The 19417-nt window shown below is 42.0% G+C and overlaps 1 protein-coding gene across 4 annotated transcripts in view; it reads left to right on the forward strand.

Moving 5' to 3' along the window:
- The window catches only part of LOC145344813 (uncharacterized), a 1415987-nt gene that overhangs the window by 1094173 nt on the left and 302397 nt on the right, over positions 1-19417 (forward strand). For all 4 annotated transcript variants that reach the window (XM_080191980.1, XM_080191983.1, XM_080191981.1 and 1 more), the window contains 2 exons: positions 14320-14433; positions 14867-14980. In XM_080191980.1, the coding sequence (XP_080048106.1) occupies positions 14320-14433; positions 14867-14980 (228 nt within the window). The remainder of the gene's footprint in view (positions 1-14319; positions 14434-14866; positions 14981-19417) is intronic.

A 19417-nucleotide genomic window follows, 5' to 3' on the forward strand; every position in this document is an offset into this window, starting at 1 on the left:
TTGGATCAGGAATTGGCTAGCAGATAGGAGACAGAGGGTGGTGGTTGATGGTAAATATTCGTCATGGAGTTCAGTTACGAGTGGTGTGCCTCAGGGATCTGTTTTGGGGCCACTGCTGTTTGTAATTTTTATTAATGATCTGGATGAGGGCATAGTTGGGTGGATTAGTAAATTTGCTGATGATACCAAAGTCGGAGGTGTGGTAGATTGTGAGGAAGGGTGTCGTAGTTTGCAGGGTGACTTAGACAGGTTGCAGAGCTGGGCCGAGAGGTGGCGGATGGAGTTTAATGCGGAGAAGTGTGAGGTAATTCACTTTGGTAGGAATAACAGATGTGTCGAGTATAAGGCTAACGGGAGGACTCTGAATAGTGTGGATGAACAGAGGGATCTAGGTGTATGTGTACATAGATCCCTGAAAGTAGGGAATCAAGTAGATCAGGTTGTTAAGAAGGCATACGGTGTCTTGGCGTTTATTGGTAGGGGGATTGAATTTAGGAGTCGCAGCGTCATGATGCAACTGTACACAACTCTGGTGCGGCCGCACTTGGAGTATTGTGTGCAGTTCTGGTCCCCACATTATAGGAAGGATGTGGAGGCTTTGGAGAGGGTGCAGAGGAGGTTTACCAGGATGTTGCCTGGTATGGAGGGGAGGTCCTATGAGGAGAGACTGAGGGATTTGGGGTTGTTTTCGCTAGAAAGAAGGCGGCTAAGAGGGGATCTTATTGAAACATATAAGATGATTAGAGGTTTAGATAGGGTGGATAGTGATAGCCTTTTTCCTCGGATGGAGAAAGCTAGCACGAGGGGGCATGGCTTTAAATTAAGGGGCGGTAGCTACAGGACGGATGTCAGGGGTAGGTTCTTTACTCAGCAGGTGGTGAGGGATTGGAATGCCCTGCCTGCTGCGGTTGTAAATGTGCCTAGTTTGGGGCCGTTTAAGAGATCCGTGGATAGGTTTATGGATGAAAAGGGTTTGGTTTAGGTTAGAGGGTCATTGTTTTTTAACTGGTCGGCGCAACATCGTGGGCCGAAGGGCCTGTTCTGCGCTGTAATGTTCTATGTTCTATGTTCTATGTTCTATGTAACTCATCAGGTGGGAAAGCACTGGGATTTGTAGACTGCTTTTTTTTTCCCAGTCTGTCTAATATTACCCATTGACTTGGCGCACAGTGGCAGAGTGATCATGATGTGAACTGCATTCCACACAAGAAACTATTAAAGGAGTTAACGTGGTGGCAGCATGGTGGCACAGTGATTAACAAGCCTCACAGTGCCGGGGACCCGGGTTCAATTCCAGCCCGGGGTGACTGTGTGGAGTTTGCACGTTCTCCCCGTGTCTGCGTGCATTTTTTCCGGGTGCTCCGGCTTCCTTCCATACATGGTATTGGCCATGGTAAATTGTGCCTTAGTGTCACAAGACATGTAGATTAGGTGGATTAGCAGGGTAAATACATGGGATAGGGCCTGTGTTAAGATGCTCTTTGGAAAGTTGGAGCAGACACAATGAGCTGAATGGGCTCCTTTTGCACCACAGGAATTCTATGACTTAAGGAGGTTTGAAACCAATAATAACCCCATCAGTTTTCTGACTGAGTGGATAAGTCAAAATGGCCCGTCTCAACTGATCAGCATATATCAAGATTACGAGGTTGCCAGAAGAGCTGCGGATTTAGTGAACTGACAAGATCATAGTGGAAAGACAGAATAATTTGTTGAATACTGAGATAACTTTGAGAGAAAGGTCACTGTCAGAACAGAACCCAACACATTAGACGGATAAGTAGGATTGCAGAATTAATGGAAGAGACAGGCCAACAAGTTTTGCATAAGCGAATAATAAGCCATTCAGGTTGTACAAAACAAGATCAGGAAGCATCAAGAGGTATAAAAAGTGACTTGTCAATGGAAGAGGGGAGGGAGGATAGAGAACGTTGTACAGAACATTCAGCAGCACTGTTCTGAAAAAAAAATCTAGTTTGTGTGAATGAAAATGGTAAAGTAACCCCAGCAACTGAATAAGTTCTAGGACAACTAGAAGCAAAGGCATGTTAGGAAGACAATGTACATGAGGATTTTCATTTGGATCAAGTAACTATAAATCAAGCACATGAAAGAGATTTGCTCTGTCCTTAATAGAAAATGAAACAATCATAGTATTTAAATTGGATGCAAGACCATAAGTGAATTATGAATAAGCAAGGCCAAGATTGTGAGAGAATCGAGTGAAAAGAAGGTAGTTTCCAGCATTATGTATGAGGACATGTGATACAAGCTGTCATTTGTACCACTATCAAAAGCTGTACAGTCAATTTTAAGTCTGAATATTGGTGAAAAGGAGACTTATGGCCATGTCTCAAAGTGGACAAGTAATAGTATACAGGAGAAACAAAAAGTTTCCCCAAAGAGTTGGGTTAATGAACAAGGGAACAGAATCTGAAACAAATTATTCCAGTGAGGCGGCAAGATTACAAAAATAATCTCACCTTCTTTCAAAATAAGAAAAAAAGTCGAGTTACAGGGCACAAAGCTCTTAGATAAATCAAGACTCAAGGTTGACATCATTAACATTTGTTGGAACAGGAGTGGGAAACAAAATTTTCTTCGACTCCAGATATCAGACATTGTTATGAAGTGAATATTTTAAGTTTTGAACTCTTGAAAGAATTATGACCAAATTGTGCTGATACAAAATAATTTTGGCTACACAATTCCACCAATCCGGTACACGGGACCTCACTTAGTTCTGACTGACAGCTGAGTTCACCAATCACAGCCCGGCGCGTCCACAAGCTCCGCCAATCCAGACACAGCTACTCAGCCGTGCTCCATCAGTGGGATGGCCAGGTCTACGGGTGAACATCGGGACTCAGCAGGCGTCATTTTTCAGAAGCGGCACCTTTTCAAAAAGAAATGTTTTTTTTAAAGGAAAGAGAATAAATTACTGAGAAAAGAACGGTTGTTTTGGCGTGCGACGTGATGAAGCCAGGCTGTGATGACATCAACACGGGGCGGGGCCTGAACAGGGCAGGCGGGGATTGGCGGAGTAGTAATGAGAGGGCGGTCATTTGTTATTTTGTGGCACCTTTTTGATGTGCTCGCTCCCCCCTAATCTTCGATCCTGGCTACTCCATTGCCTCTAACTGTTGAGAATCAAGGGAAACAACTACATCTATGGATGGGAACAAAAGCCAATTTGACAGGACAAGTGATTACTTGTGTTTCAAGATGAAGTGGGATTGCTCAGCAGCATGAAAACTCAGTCAAAAATAGTTGAAAATGCAACTTTTGTGGTTTTGAGGTGTAATCATAATGTTATTATGAAAAATGCTGAATTCCACTGGCAAGCTCTATTGCTGTATTCACTTCAGCGTGAAGCATCGGAAAGAGAGTAACCCAATTATGGGACTAGAATCTTTGTAAGAGCGCTGGGGAAGAAGCAGTGATGTTGCCATAGTCGTGCCTGCTTGGTAGGTGTAATGATAGACTTCATCAGGAACACAAAAGGTACTTTCCGCTGAGGAAAATTATACAGAGCCTGGCAATCCTCAGCTGCTCAAGAGCAGCCCACAAGCTGTCCCAGTCTCTACATGCCTTCAAACTGTCTTCTGCCCAAGTGAAGGCTCCGTCCTCTGAGGTGATTGCCCACTCTGAGTCCCATTTGGCCTCTCAAGCCAGGTGGCCCTTGCTGCGTTGTCCTGAAAGGGAACATTACCACAAGCACTGCAGTTGGGTAGTGAGTTCAAAAGAACATGTGGACTGAATAACAACTTCTTCAACAGATGATATTTCATTCGGGGAGTCTGAAAATGGCACTTTCTTTTAAGGTGAGGTGTTAATTATGTAGATCAAATTTTGGTCTCTCGTTGCCCGTAGGGTGAAAAGATAGTGAATCTTTCTCATAATTCTAGGACAAAAGTTACTTTGAGGAAGCAGCAATTTGGATAGACTGATGTTTATTCATTCTCTTTCAATAACTAGTGGTTGGTTTATAGCCACTTTATAGTCATCACACAACCTCATAGTACTTATTGATTTATCTGAGTATAATGATGTGGGAGCTGCCTATTTGTTGGGATCACCTCCAATCAAATAAAGCAGCCATCCAATAAAATACTTGGGAAATAAGTTTGTGTTACAAGAAATCTTTTGACAGTCGCTGTCAGTTGCACCTGCAAACTAATGCCTCCACCTCAGCACTGTCCTAGTACCATCCTGTCTTCAGCCCCTTAGCAGCCATTCCCTGAGGGCTGCTAATACTGGTAATTCACCCAAACTATTGAGATGAAGCCTGAAGTCTGATTTTGCAGTAGTTCAAGTCTACCAGTCGAGGTGTGCCATGCAGAGCACTGATTCCAGGCAACAGGTCGAGTCCAGACAAAATTTTTTCCCCATACTCTTGGCTTTTCCTTACTAGCACCTGGTTCAATAATCAGTTTTGTTTGTTAATTTTTTTTTTGGCCAGCATTAGGGACCTGAGCATTACAATTTTGTTATCTCTCAGCACTCCACTTCCAATCATGACCTATTCCCTCCTACCAACCTCCCAACAAAGCAATGGTCCTTCTTGTCTCAGTGTCTTGTCCTTGTGACTTTTTCAAATCTCTTTGCCTGTCAGTGTTCATATAGTAACCCTCTTCATTAAATGTCATCTACCTCATTACCGTCATTAGTAAGGGTTAATTGGTTAATGGCCTGACTGCAGCTTCGAATGCCAAGTTTCACTGGTGATGTACTGCTAAGTCAGCTGGGGAATTGTAGCTTTGTGTAAAAGCAGTAACTCACCTGATTTACTGCGGTTGTCAGGTGAGAGATGCACTCAGCCAACATACACACAGGCACTTTGCCGGTAGAGATACTTATTAACTCAGTTGAAGAATCCTCCAGTGGGTTAGCAATCCTAATAAATTGTATCGCCATAAGCCTGGGGAAGTTCACTGTAAGTGCTTGCAGCAGCAGAAAAGTTCTGTCAGAGGAACTGTTAGTAATTCTCCATCCACATGTCAAGTTGGATTTTTGGAACCTCAAAACCTAGTGTCCGCTTGAGATCTCATTTCTCTGGGCTGGTTGCAGATTTCAGGATGACTTATTCTGCTATGTCTTTCATACGTCTTGTAGTCAGTCCTGTTGTTGATGGATGACTGTGCATTGTAATGGCCTTTATTCTCATGTTTCCTTTGGCCTGCAGTCAGCAATATGTACTTTGGCACCTGATTGTGACTGGAAATCGTACTGATGTGAAAGCTGAGTACTTCCCTACCCTCACTCCTCCCCAACCAACCCACCCTTTGCCCAGATGTCGTGTAAGGACATATTCGAGAAATATTGATCTTGGTTGGAACATAAAATATTTGACATTATTAGGGTCAACTGACTGATTTGTCTCCTCAAAGAACTCAATGAAAACTGGGGAAAGTGTTCAAGAAAATTAAATTACATTGCTCATTTTACACAATCGCCTGAATGACCCAACTATCTACTAAATATTGTTTGCAATGAACTAGGCACCACATTTCGGGCAACCGAATGGTTTATGAGCATCATAGATACCCTACAGTACAGAAAGAGGCCATTCAGCCCATTGAGTCTACACCAAACACACTCCCACCCAGGCCCTACCCCATATCCTTACATATTGGCCCACTAATCCCTGTAACCTACGCATCTCAGGACACTAAGGGGCAATTTTATCATGGCCAATCAACCTAACCCGCATATCTTTGGACTGTGGGAGGAAACTGGAGCACCTGGAGGAAACCCATGCAGACATGAGGACAATGTGCAAACTCCACACAGACAGTGACCCGAGCCGGGAATCGAACCCAGATCCCTGGAGCTGCAAAGCAGCAGCGCTAACCACTGTGCTACCGTGCCACCCATATTCAGTTGGTCATGAGACATTTTGTGTCTTGGCCTGTTTCTCTTTATGTTTGTAATTATTCTACTTAATCCAATTTTGCTTTTGGTTTTTGGTTCAGAAATTTAGCTCCAAGAAATTATCTTATCTAACGCATTTTAGACATCAGTACATCTTTATCTTGAAAGTGAGTAGTACCTTCCTGTGTTGTATGTTTGGGTTATCATGGGATATCATGGGTGAGATCATGCAGCCAAACACTTCGAATTCTCTTGACAGTACCTTAAATCAGTGTCCTCCGATCATGAGCCCTTGGAGACAATTGGAGACAATTGGAGACAATTTTTCTTTTTTTGCTCAATATAAACCCTCCTTTACGTAGAATATGTAGTACAGAAGCACAAAATTTAGCCCAACCGGTCGATACTGGGTTTATGCTCCACGTGAGCCTCCTCATATAAATCTACCACATTACGCTCTACTCCAGTGGTTCCTAGTCAGTGCCGTAGCATACTGGTGTGTTCTAAAGGCCTCTCCAAGAGTACCATGAGAAAAAGATTCAAACTGAATCAAAATACATGTATTTGATCTGAAACTAACCTTCCCCTTCAGCTCTACGTTTGGCATCTCCACGACCCGATGAATCTTGGGCTTCCCATGCATGCACCAGCTGGGAAAAAGCTGCACGTAAATGGTTTAGATGTTTTATATTTGATCAGGCCTATGTGCATGCCCAACGGGACTTGGAGATGAAGACAATGGCCCCATGCACTTGCACAAAATGCAAAAACTCAAAAATGGTGCAAAAACTCAAAAAGGGTACAAAAACCATGGGAGCCGTGGGAGAGACAGAGGTTTAAAAAAAAGTAAGAGAACAGAGAGAAGTTGAAAATAAAGTTCCCAGTAGGGAGAAGAAGCAGAGAAAATTGGAGGCGTGTCTCAAAATTTGTTTGATGTATAGACGTATGAAGGGTTGGGAACCACTTCTCTAATCTCCCTCAAATATTTGTCCAGCTTCCCTTAAATACATCTATTCACATCAACTGCCCACTGGGGTCACGAGTCCACATTTTCAGCACTTTTGGGGTGAAGAAGGTCCTTCTTTCCCTAACCAAAAGAGAAAATGGTAGAAAATCTCAGCAGGTCTAGCAGTATCTGTAAGGAGAGAAAAGAGTCGATGTTTTGAGTCCAGATGACCCTTTGTCAAAGCTGCTTTGTTTAACCCTGTGGTAAACATGTTTTGGCTGCAGTAATCAAACTGCACCAAGTTATTACTCTTAAACATCAAACAGAACATTTTTAAAACTAAAGTTTTTCAGATAATTATAATGGAAAATGCTGCCCATTATAAGATCACCCTAAGACTCAAATGCTCCAGGGAAAAAAGTCCTGCATTGATTCAAGGCAGACTGCATTTTATAGAATAATGGATTAACAGAAGAGAAATCAGGAGGGCAAAGAGAAACCGGGAGGGAAAAAAGGGATATGAGATTGCTTTGGCAGATAAGGGAAAGGAGAATCCAAAGAGCTTCTATAAGTACATAAAGGGCAAAAGGGTAACTTGGGAGAGAGTAGGGTGTCTTGAAGATCAACAGGGTCATCTATCTGCAGATCCACAAGAGATGGGTGAGATCCTAAATTAATATTTCTCATCAGTATTTACTATTGAGAGAGGTATGGATATTAGGGAACTTGGGGAAATAAATAATGATGTCTTGAGGAGTGTACATATTACAGAAAAGGAGGCTGTAGAAATCTTAAAGCGCATCAAGGTAGATAAGTCCTAGGATGTTGTGAGAGGCCAGGGAGAGAATTCTGAGTCCCCTAGCAGAGATATTTGAATCATCAACAGGTGACGTCCCTGAAGACAGGAGGGTAGCAAATGTTGTGCCTTTGTTTAAAAAGGGCTGCAGTGAAAAACGTGGGAACTGCAGGTAGGTGAGCCTAACGTCTGTCGTGGATAAGTTGTGAGAAGGTATCCTGAGAGACAGCATCTGTAAACTTTTAGAGAGGCAAGGAACGATTAAGGACAATCAGCATAGCTTTGTGAGTGGAAAATCATGCCTCACAAATTGGATTGAGTTGTTTGAAGGTGTAACCAAGAAGGTCGATGAGGGCAGTGCAGTTGATGTTGTCTGCATGGGCCAGTGGGCTAACGAATGGCAGATGGAGTTTAATTTAGATAAATATGATGTGATACATTTTGGTATATCGAGTCAGGGCAGTTAATGGTAGGGCATTGGGAAGAGTGATAGAACAAAGAGATCTAGGAGTACGGGTTCATAGTTCCATGGAAGTGGAGTCACCGTTAGACAGGGTGGTGAGGAAGGCATTCGGCATGCTTGGTTTTACCCTCTAGTTTTAGACTTCCCAATCTTTGGGAAAAGATGTTGACTATCTACCTTCTCTCTGCTCCTCATTATTTTATAGACCTCTATAAGATCACCCTAAGACTCAAACGCAGAACATTGAATACGGGAGTTGGGACATCTTGTTGAAGTTGTATGAGACATTAGTGAAGTCATACTTGGAATACTGTGTGCAGTTCTGGTCACCCTATTACAGGAAGAATATTATTAAACTAGAAAGAGTGCAGAAAAGATTTATTGGGTTGCTACCAGGATTTGATGGTTTGAGCTTTGGGAGATGTTGGACTTTTTCCCTGGAGCGTTTGAGTCTTAGGGTGATCTTATAGAGGTCTATAAAATAATGAGGAGCAGAGAGAAGATAGATAGTCAACATCTTTTCCCAAAGATTGGGAAGTCTAAAACTAGAGGGTAAAAGCAAATTACTGTGGATGCTGGAATCTGAAACCAAAAGAGAAAACACTGGAAAACCTCAGCATTAGTAAGGAGAGAAAAGAGCTGATGTTTCAAGTCCAGATGATTCTTTGTCAAAGCTAAAAGGTATTGAAAATGGGAGATATTTATACTGTAGGTGAGGGAATGGAAGATGAGTCATAGCCACAAAACAAGGGGAAAGACTCAGAGGTGCTAATGACCACCTACAGAGATAATCAAAGGTGTGAATGGCCAAATGGCAGAGAAGCTGAAATCAGAGGGTAAACTGTGACGGATGAAGATGTGACATATTCACTGATGGCTCATAAAACAGAAAGCTTATCGTTTTTGAATGTCAGTTTTTCAGTCATTAATTGTCATACTTTATCTAGGATCATGTATCAATAGGTAAGCACTCTCCAACAGTTACTTAAATTACTGCAAAAAACACATTTGTTGATGACCAGCATTTAGAAATAAAGTAACATGAAAAATAGATGCAGGAGTAGGCCATCTGGCCCATTGAGCCTGTTCCACCATTCATTATGACCATGGTTAACACCTTCCCAAACACATTTAATGGATTATGAAGCGAGGTAGTCCTCTTTGGAGGATTCGGCATGCCTTCTCAAAAGAGGAACAACCTCTGCATCGTATTTAAGTGTGTTTCCAATCTAATGAGGAAGGAGGAAAATAATTTATTCGGGTAGGGCAATAGGATGAGAACAGATCTGGCCTAAGTAAATTGGAATCAACAATTGGCAGGAAAAACTGTAGTGGAACAATATGCTACCTTTAAAGGAGTAATAGTTTGAGTGCAGTCAAGGTTCATTCCACCAGGGGAAAGGGTAGCACAAACAATCCAAAGCTCCCTTGTTGACTTAAGAGTAAAAGAAGCAGGAAAGAAGTGCCAATGATGGATGTCATATGAAATGAAAAAAAAACAAAGAAGAGAGCATGAGAAGAGACTGGCAGCTAACATATATCGCTATCTAAAGGTCTTTTACAATCATATAAATAGTAAAATGGTAGCAAAAGGAGGAGTGGGGCTGGTTATCCAACTCAGAGTAATTCACCTTCTGAATCCCCATAGCCTGTCCACCATCTACAAGTCAGAGGTGTAATGGAATACTTTCCACTTGCCTGGGTGAGTGCAGCTGCAACAACACTTAAAAAGCTTGACACTCTCTCAGACATAGCAGCCCATTTAATTGATATCCTTTCTACAAACATTCACTCCTTCCACCATTGATGTACAGTAGCAAACATTGTTTGCTATCTACAAGATGCACTGGAGTAACTCACCAAACCTCTTTGGGCAGCACCTTTCAGACGCTTGGCCACTATCATTTAGAAGGACAGGAGCAGCAGATAGATCAGCACACCACTACGTGGAGGTCACCTTCAAATCAGGCACCATCCTGATTTGGAAATATATTGCTGTTCCTTTGCTCTCGCTGTGTTAAAATCCTGGAATTCCCTCCCCGACAGCACTGTGGATGTCCCTATATCACATGGACTGCAGTAGTTCAAAAAGGCAACTCACCGCCATCTTCACAAGGGCAATTAGGGATGGGCATTAAATGTTGGACCAGCCAGCAGTACCCACATTTCTTGAATAAATAAAGGAAAGAATCATGGAATAGTTTTAGTGCAGAAGGAGGATGTTCAGTCCATTGTGTCTGCACCAGCCTCATGATGAATGCCCTTCTCCTGTCTTTCCCTTGTATTCTTTTTCAAATGGGCAATAAATACTGGCCCATGAATGAATAATAAAAAATAAACCAGAGATGTAATATTAAATTGTCCAAAAACTATCATGCATCATAAAGAATGTTTATTCCGTGTGTGAAATTGGCTTTGGTTTCTGGACTGATAATGATAGAATCCATACAGGGCAGAAGTGTACCATTCAGCCATCGAGCATGCACCGACAACCATGTTTGATCACTGACTCCGCTAGTTGGGATTATCAAATGCAAATAATGTTCCCATCGTTCTGTTTGAAATTTATCTGAATAATCTCGGCATAAGTCTACAAGTCGCCCTCTGGGTAGATTGAGGAGGGACATTCCAGAATAATTATTTTGTCCTTGAAACTCTTGGGGATCGCTGCCAAACAGAGGGCCAACTCCACGACTGGGTGACTTGTCACCACCATCTTAATTTTCTTTGTTCTGCAGGAAAAAGGCCAGTTTTTAAAAATTAACAGCAAAAAAGGATAACTTTTTTAAAAAATTACCCAGTGGCGGGTTAATTCGATGTCATAGAAACTGAACAGTCTGGTTTGGTTCTTCTCCATTGTTCAAATATCTCAACATCATAACATTCAATGCATTTCAGTGGTGAAGCGGCCGGCAAAATATTATTTTCATGAAGCTAGTGGAAGAGCAAAGCAACTCGAACAGCGTTTGAAAGTTGTGATTTTATTAAACATCTGCCCCACTCCTGAAGTTCCCGCGTTGTTTTTGCATACATAATGATGAGCACCATTAACCTCTTTATTATTTTAGACGGTGGGATGTGAGGCACCATTCATCCTTCACTTCACTGACTGATCTTGTACCAGCAGGTGGATGAGTCAATCAGTCACATTTGAAACAAAAAATAGATTATATTAGCGTAATTACATCGGTGATGGGCATGTTATGCAGGGTACTTGAGCAACCACCAGAGCCTTATAATAAATTGTTGCATTTTAAACACCAATGCAGCAAGTTCTCCTGGAAAAATAACCCGAGCAAATGATCTACGGCTTTATTAAGGTGCAAATTGACCCGCAGGTTCAGGGTTGAAGAGCTGCTCCGTGAGTTGTGAGCCTTTTGAATTTGCTGGTCGATTTATACTGTTCCACCATGTGTTAAGAACTTAAAAATAAGAACTTGTTGGATCTGCACATTAGTCGCCTATTAAACTCACCGCAGGAAGTTCAGGCTCATGACTAATCATATAAGTACCTTTTTAGCAAATTGATAATTGCTCATGTAATGTCAATCGATCTTTCTGGCTTGGAAAGTGAGAAGATTAAAATGTGGTTTTCTTCTTGCATGTAGTAAATTGTTCGAGATTTTGAAAAGATATTTGACCTTTTGTCTCACCTCTCTCTCTCTCTTGCTTGCAAACAATCTAGCCTCTCTGTCTCCCACCCTCATTTTCTGTAGCTGATTTGACTCAAATTCACCCTCTGTCTCCATCCTTCCTTGGTTTCTTTCTCAATCTTCGAAGCTTATTTGTTAAGGGCATAGATTGTTGGTCCCATGGTTCCCTGAAGTTCCAGATGTTCCGTAGCTGTCATCAGATTGTTATCAGCTCACACTTCCAGCAAATTGCAGAGTAAAACATTTTTCCTTTGAAAGGCCAGGAAAAGCATCAAACAGGATCCACCATGAAATGTTTCTCTTTGGCAAGATCAAAAGATAATAAGAGAACTCGGAGCAGGAGGAGCCATCTGGCCTCTCGAACCTGCTCTGCCATTAAATAAGATCATGGCTGATCTTTTTGTGGACTCAGCTCCACTTACCTGCTCACCATTTTGCTTAATTCCTTTACTGTTCAAAAATCTATCTGTCTTTGCCTCAAAAACATTCAATGAGGTGGCCCCAACTGTTTCATGGGCAATTTCCGCCAATTCACAACCCTTTGGGTGAAGAAGTTCCTCCTCAACTCAATCCTAAATCCGCTGCCCATTATTTTGAGGCTATGCCCCCTAATTTCTACTAAATCTAGTAAGGAGAGCTGTGATGTATTTGGCTTTTCTGGTTGTTGTTCTCAATCAGCTTGTGCGCTGCTGTGAATGTGCTTGACTTTGAAGAAAAGTTGCAATGTCCCAAGCAATGAATGTGTCTCCAGTTCCTGTGAATATGTTGAAGCATGTCTGATGACATTAGCACAATCTTTAAGAAATTGTGAACAAATCAAGCCTGAATTAGGTGCAAGCCCTCCCAAATGTTCCTCTTTTTCTTCAAACAGCTTTTTTCTAGATGCAATTTTGAGGAGTGCTAGTAATGACAAGCTTGTTCTGATGCATCTGGGGATTCAGTAGGGGTACCACAGTTAGTCATGGTCCATTGGAAAGCAGAGCAGACTGGCTTCCTGCCTCCAGCAAGGAGTGAAGCAGGAGTAAGTACTCTGGAGTTTCTGTGATGGCTAAAAACTCCTCTGGCAATGCATGTCTAAGCATGCTCATGAAGAACGTTCAATAATCATGGGGCAATAAGCATTGCTGCAACTGCTATCTCTGTGTTTAATCATTACTGTGCCTGTACAGCAATAACTTCCACTGTGCTCATTCTCTGGGTGGTGTTCTTGCCAATTTTACTTGTGTTATTGTGAGAAAACATTTTGCCAACTCTGCTTGAGCATCAACTGAGTGTTCTGATTATTAATAATTTGTTGGACTGTAAGCTGTGAATTATGGAAATAGATATAAAAATTAAGCTCTGTTTTCAATCTAGCTAGCTAATTTTACAGATATTCCATGTGTTTTTTTAATCTTCAAAAGCATCTGACACAGAAACAGAGCATAAGCCACTGAAAGTGGTACCACATGTAAGTGGTATTTCCTGGGTAGCTTCCATGTACCAATGTAGTTTCCTATTCAAAACATCTGGGGGTTCTGTGAAGTTCCACTCCTGACTCGTGTCTTATAAATGTTGAGCAGGTTTTCAGAAGTCAAGAGTTGAGTTATTTGCCATAGGATTCCTAGCTTTTGACTTCAGAGTTCTGAGGTAGGATAGGATGTGGCCTTGGAAGGATTTGAAAGAAAGGTTGAATTTTTAAAAATTGAGGCGTTGCTACCTGGGGAACCATTGATCCACAAGAGCAGCGGTGCTGGACAAACATCATCAGGTGCATGTTAATGCACTGGCAACAGAGTTTTGGATGTAATAAAATTTACAGAGATTGCAGAGGCTGGCTTGGAGAGGATTGCAATAATGGAGGCCAGAGAAAATGCCCAACTGGTGCCCCCAATTCACCCAACTGATGCACAATATTTTTTTAAGTTCTGACCTTGCTCAGGCCTCATTTTGAGATGAAATGCCTTTGAGAATTGCAATTCTAATGGCATCCATGTAATGACCTTTACTCAGACAGATTCTTTCAATGTACAATTGTTGTTACAATGCTGTCATATTACTTAAGTGTAATTTGGTGAATGAGCTTTAGATTTAAAATAATATTAGCATACTGGATTAATTTTAAGTCCTCAACCAGCATATGGCTGAGTTTTCTCTTTCTGAGAAATCCACCTTTGCAACCATGTGAAATTTAATTTACCATTTTGAATGGATTTATCTGTTCTGTTCTCAGCAACACAGAGTGACCGTCCTCCGTGTCACCTCAAATGCATTCTATAGCATCTTAATATCGTTTCAATTTGGTTCACTTTATTGATATAAATTGATTAGGAAATTGGCTGCCTCAAGCCATGTGAATCAGAAAAGTAGCAGATTGGACCAGTGAATGTTATGTACATTGGCAAACTTCTGCAGCCTGCAACAAATGACTTTCAACGTTGCGCATACGTTACAAAGAGCAAACAACAAATGTACGATTCTTCAAACAGAAAGCTAACAGGAGGGATAATGGCTGAGGCGTCCTCAGTGCAATTGCTTGAGACATGTTTGTTTATAATTAGATGGCATGGGAATTAATGAAATATCTCTTCCCTACCATGCACTACAGGTATCCACTGTGAAATCAACACAAATGAATGTCACTCATCGCCCTGTCTCCACGACTCAACATGCATCGACCTCATTAATGGTTATGTATGCATCTGCCTGGCTGGTTTCACTGGTGAGTTATTTTTTCGAGTCAATGATATTTTCTGCCTGAGTTGTCAGCCCTTACCTGCCTACGATTTACTCCCAGCCCTCCATCCTTCCTGATCATTTCAGATTATGGCTTGAATTGAACACTGTGCTTTTCACCTGTCAGCCAAACCCCGAAGCCAAGTTCTGGAGCATTAAAATAAATCTCAGAGACACACTCACCCCGCCGGAATACTTGAAGCATATTTAGCCATTCAGAGAGCAGTTGTGGTTGTGTATGGGATGGTGAAATAAATTCATCCTGGCGGTAATTCATGTTGGTTCCGGTTTTGACTGATCCAGTCCTGCTTCCAATCACAAACGCTTGCTGCAAACACAACAGCACATACAACTTGATCATTTGTTCCTCTCGTTCTGACTGACGTTTCCTCTTCATCTCTCCCACCCTGTTCTTTAAGGAACACAATGTGAAGTGGACGTAGACGAGTGCATCTCAAACCCCTGTGAAAACAGGGGCATGTGCATCGACCTACCTGATAATTACTTCTGCCACTGCGCGCCTCCATTTAAAGGTAATGAACACTGAGGGAGAAGGAAATGCAAACATAATTAACTTCAGAAAGCATTCCTGTCAGTTGTCTCAGCTGATTTTTCTCTTCCAACATCATTATTAAGCAGCTATTTGCATAACTAAGTCAGAGAGGGGAAATGAAACTGGTTGAATTAATTTGAATTCTGAGATGGTTGTTGAAAGAAACATGCTGCATAATTTTATACGTACATTGTAAACTTAATTTTGTTAACATAGTTCATGTGACAGTATTAACCACTCTTGGATGAAGATCACAAAGGTAAGCTAGAAATTCTGACCTACAATAATAGGAAGTGGCGAAATACATTCTTATCTAATATTTTTGAAATAAAGTAAGATGGAGACAGCTCAACACTGCAGTAAGTGTCACCTTGGTTGCGTGGTAACATTCTTGTCTCTCAGTTCATGTTCTACTCCAGATCTTGTACTCATAACCCAAGCTGACAATCCAGTGCAATACTAAGGGAGTGCAGCAATGTTGGAGATACCAGCTGGTTTTCTGAGACCACATACATGGCTGGGATTCTGTGGTCCCACCGCCGTGAATGGAGATTTGGCTGAGCGCAAAATTTTCCATTCTCATTGGCAGTGGTGGACATCGGAGAATTCCAGCTACCATCTTTCAGACAAGATTTGAGTTGATTTATTATTGTCACTTGTATTAGTATACAGTGAAAAGTATTGCTTCTTGTGTGCTATGCAGACAAAGCATACTGTTCATAGAGAAAGAAACGAGAGAGTGCAGAATGTAGTGTCACAGTCATAGCCAGCGTGTGGAGAAAGATCAACTTAATGCAAGGTAGGTCCATTCAGAAGTCTGATAGCAGCAGGGAAGAAACTGTCGTTGAGTCGGTTGGTACGTGACCTCAGACTTTTGTATCTTTTTCTTGATGGAAGAAGGTGGAAGACAGAATGTCCAGAGTACTTGGCATCCTTAATTACGCTGGCTGCTTTTCCAAGGCAGTGGGAGGTGTAGACAGAGTCAATGGATGGGAGGCTGATTTGCATGATGTATTGAGCTATATTCATGACATTTTGAAGTTTCTTGCGGTCTTGGGCAGAGCAGGAGCCATACTATCGTTGTGATACAACCAGAAAGAATGTTTTCTATGGTAAACGTTGGTGAGAGTCATAGCTGACATGCCAAATTTCCCTCGTCTTCTGAGAAAGTAGAGGTGTTGGTGGGCTTTCTTAATTATAGTGTTGGCATGAGGAGACCAGGACAGGCTGTTGGTGATCTGGACACCTAAAAACTTGAAGCTCTCAACCCTTTCTATTTCGTCCCTGTTGATGTAGACAGGGGTATGTTCTCCAGTATGCTTCCTGAAGTCGATGACAATCTCCTTCATTTAAAGAACAAAAGAACAAAGAACAAAATCAGCCCAGGAATCAGGCCCTTCGGCCCAACGAGCCCGCGCCGCCATCTCAACACCACCAGTCCACCTCTCTACCCATGACCCCTATCTAATGTTTTATGGCCATCCAGATTTTGTTGACATTCAGGGAGAGAATATTGTCACTGCACCAGTTCACCAGATTCCCTACCTTCCCGATGAGACCTGATCTGTCCCCATAGCTGTATGTTGATGATGGCACTCTTTGAAGAAGAATTATATTGAGTTGAAGGTTTGAATTATAAGGAGAGGCTGGATAGACTGGGACTTTTTTTCTCTGGAGTGTAGAAGGCTGAGGGGTGATTATATAGAGGTCTATTTAATAATGAGGGGCATAGACAAGGTAGATAGTCAATATCTTTTCCCAAAGGTAGGAGAGTCTAAAACTAGAGGGCATAGGTTTAAGGTGAGAGGGGAGAGATACGAAAGTGTCCAGAGGGGCAATTTTTTTACACAGAGGGTGGTGAGTGTCTGGAACAAGCTGCCAGAGGTGATCGTAGAGGTGCGTACAATTTTGACTTTTGAAAAGCATTTAGACAGTTACATAGATAAGATGGGTAGAAGAGGGATATGGGCAATTGGGATTAGCTTAAGGGGTTTAAAAAACAAGAGCGGCATGGACAAGTGGGAGTAAATCCTGTCTCGAAGAATTCTGTCCAATAATTTCCCTCCTTCTCAGTAGGGCTCAATGGCCTGCAATTACCTGGATTATCCTTGTACCCTTCTTCAACAAAGGAACAACACTGGCTTTTCTCCAGTCCTCTGGGACCTCCCTGTAGCCAGTGGGATGCAAAGATTTCTCTCAAAGTCCCAGCAATTTCTTCCGTTGCCTGTCTCAGTTTTTCAGTGGTAGATCCCATCAAACCCTGGGGACTTGTCTACCTTAATGTTTTTCAAGCACCCCAATACCTCCTCCTTTTTGATCGCAACGTGACCCAAACACCCTTCTCCAGACGCATCATCCACCAAGTCCTTTGCTTTGGTGAATACTGACCCACAGTACTCATTTAATACCTCGCCCATTTCCTCTGGCCCCATGCATAGATTAACTCCCCTATCTTTGAGTAGGTCAACCTTCTCCCTGGCTGCATATAAATATATATATGCTGGTCAATGACTTTCAGCCCTCCTGGCTCCTTGCTTAAGTTTCTTTCTACTTTCATTGTATTTCACACTTCCCAATCTCCCAGCCTTGACAAATGCTTCCTTTTTCTCTTTGATTCGTCTCACCGTATCTCGTTATCCAAGGTTCCCAAAACTTTTTATACATATCCCTTATCCTGACAGGAACACGTGGGTCTTGAATTCCTCTCAACTTACACTTGAAAGCCTCCTACATAACGGATGTTCATTTGCCCTCAAACTTCTGCCCCCAATCCACATTCTTCATTTGTTGCCTAATATTGTTGTAATGAGCCTTCCCCCAGTTTAGCGCCTTCACTTGAAGACTCCACTTACCTTTATCCATCAGTACCTTAAAGCTCACTGAATTGTGGCCACTGTGCCTGAACTGCTCCCCTTCTGAAACCACCTGCCAGACTCATTCCCCAATACCACGTCCAGTACAGCCCCTTCCCGAGTTGGACTATCACATACTGTTTCAAGAGGCCCTCTTGGATGCTCCTTACAAATTCTGCCCCATCCACACCCCAAGTCCCAATCAATATAGAAGAAGTTAAAATCTCCCACCACAGCAACCTTGTTATTTTACACCTTGCCAAAATCTGCCTTCATATCTATTCTTCTGTCTCTCACTGGCTGTGGGTTTCAGTTTCCTCCCACAATCTATAGCAAACCCCCAACATTGTGACTACAGCCATCCTTTTCCTGAGCTTTTCTGAGTCCTCCCGCAGTGTAGCAGTGATGCAACTTAACCAGTCATGCAACTCCCCCACCCCTTTTACACCCCCTCTAATCCGCTTGAAACATTGTGTCCTGCAATATTAAGTTGCCAATCCTGCCCTTCCCTTACACAAGTCTCTGTAATGGCCACAACATCATAATTCCAAGTATTAATCCAAACTCTAAGTTCATCTGCCTTACTGTTACACTTCTCGCATTGAAACAAATGCACATCAGTCCACTAGACCCTCTTTGATTAGTAACCACAACCTGTCTGCTCTTTCTCTGCGTCTTACTGGCCCTACTCTCTGCTTCCCCTTCAATTAATTCACCTTTGCTTTGGTTCCCAAACCCCCTGCCAAACTAATTTAAATCTGCCCATGTGACACTAGCAAACTTCCCGGACTTTGGCTCCAAACAAATCCATGTCACCTCAGCTGGTTGTCATGTACCTTCTGTAGGTTTCTAGATATAAATGTGTTCAGATTGCAAACTTGGCAGTTTTGTACCCATGTCTTTACTGTGCATGTTCGTCATTTTTGCTTACACTTTTCAACGTTGCTGTTTGGTTTCTATGAGAATAGAATGGGTAAGAGTAAATAAATTGATAAGGACTGATCTACCGGACATGAGCTCTGCTGGTGATGGAATAGTTACATTTAAAAGTGTCACTTTGAGTTTTAACATTGTAAAATACAGATCTTGTTTGATCTGTTTACGTTTGAGACTCAGGAGTTTCACTGTGTGAATCATCCGTTAAGCTAAATGGTTAGATTTAGGGTAATGAGGAGAAGAAGCAGTGTGACAGATATTCCACTTCTCACACATGGTTTGAAGTGGCTTACATATACATTGCAGGCCATTATCTGTACATATATATTTAGGTTTATCAAATAAACTTAAAGTAGTCTTTAGATGTGCATGACAGTTGTGCTTCATATATTGTATAATTGACGAATAATGGACTACTTGCTAAATGACAATGAAGTCAGTGTATCAACATGAAAGTAGTTGGATGCAATTTTGGACCAAGGTTGGGAGGAATTTCATGTGGAATGTCATTCTTTGTGCTGACATGCCTCATATCTCTTGACAAAAACTTCAATATGTTTGTTCATAATTGGCCAATTGACAGTCTCTCTTGCAAATCTCCCTTTCCAATCTATGCCCATCTTTGAGTG

Source organism: Carcharhinus amblyrhynchos, chromosome 7, assembly GCF_965287045.1.
Source record: "Carcharhinus amblyrhynchos chromosome 7, sCarAmb.v2.hapA, whole genome shotgun sequence".
Lineage (NCBI taxonomy): Eukaryota > Metazoa > Chordata > Chondrichthyes > Carcharhiniformes > Carcharhinidae > Carcharhinus > Carcharhinus amblyrhynchos.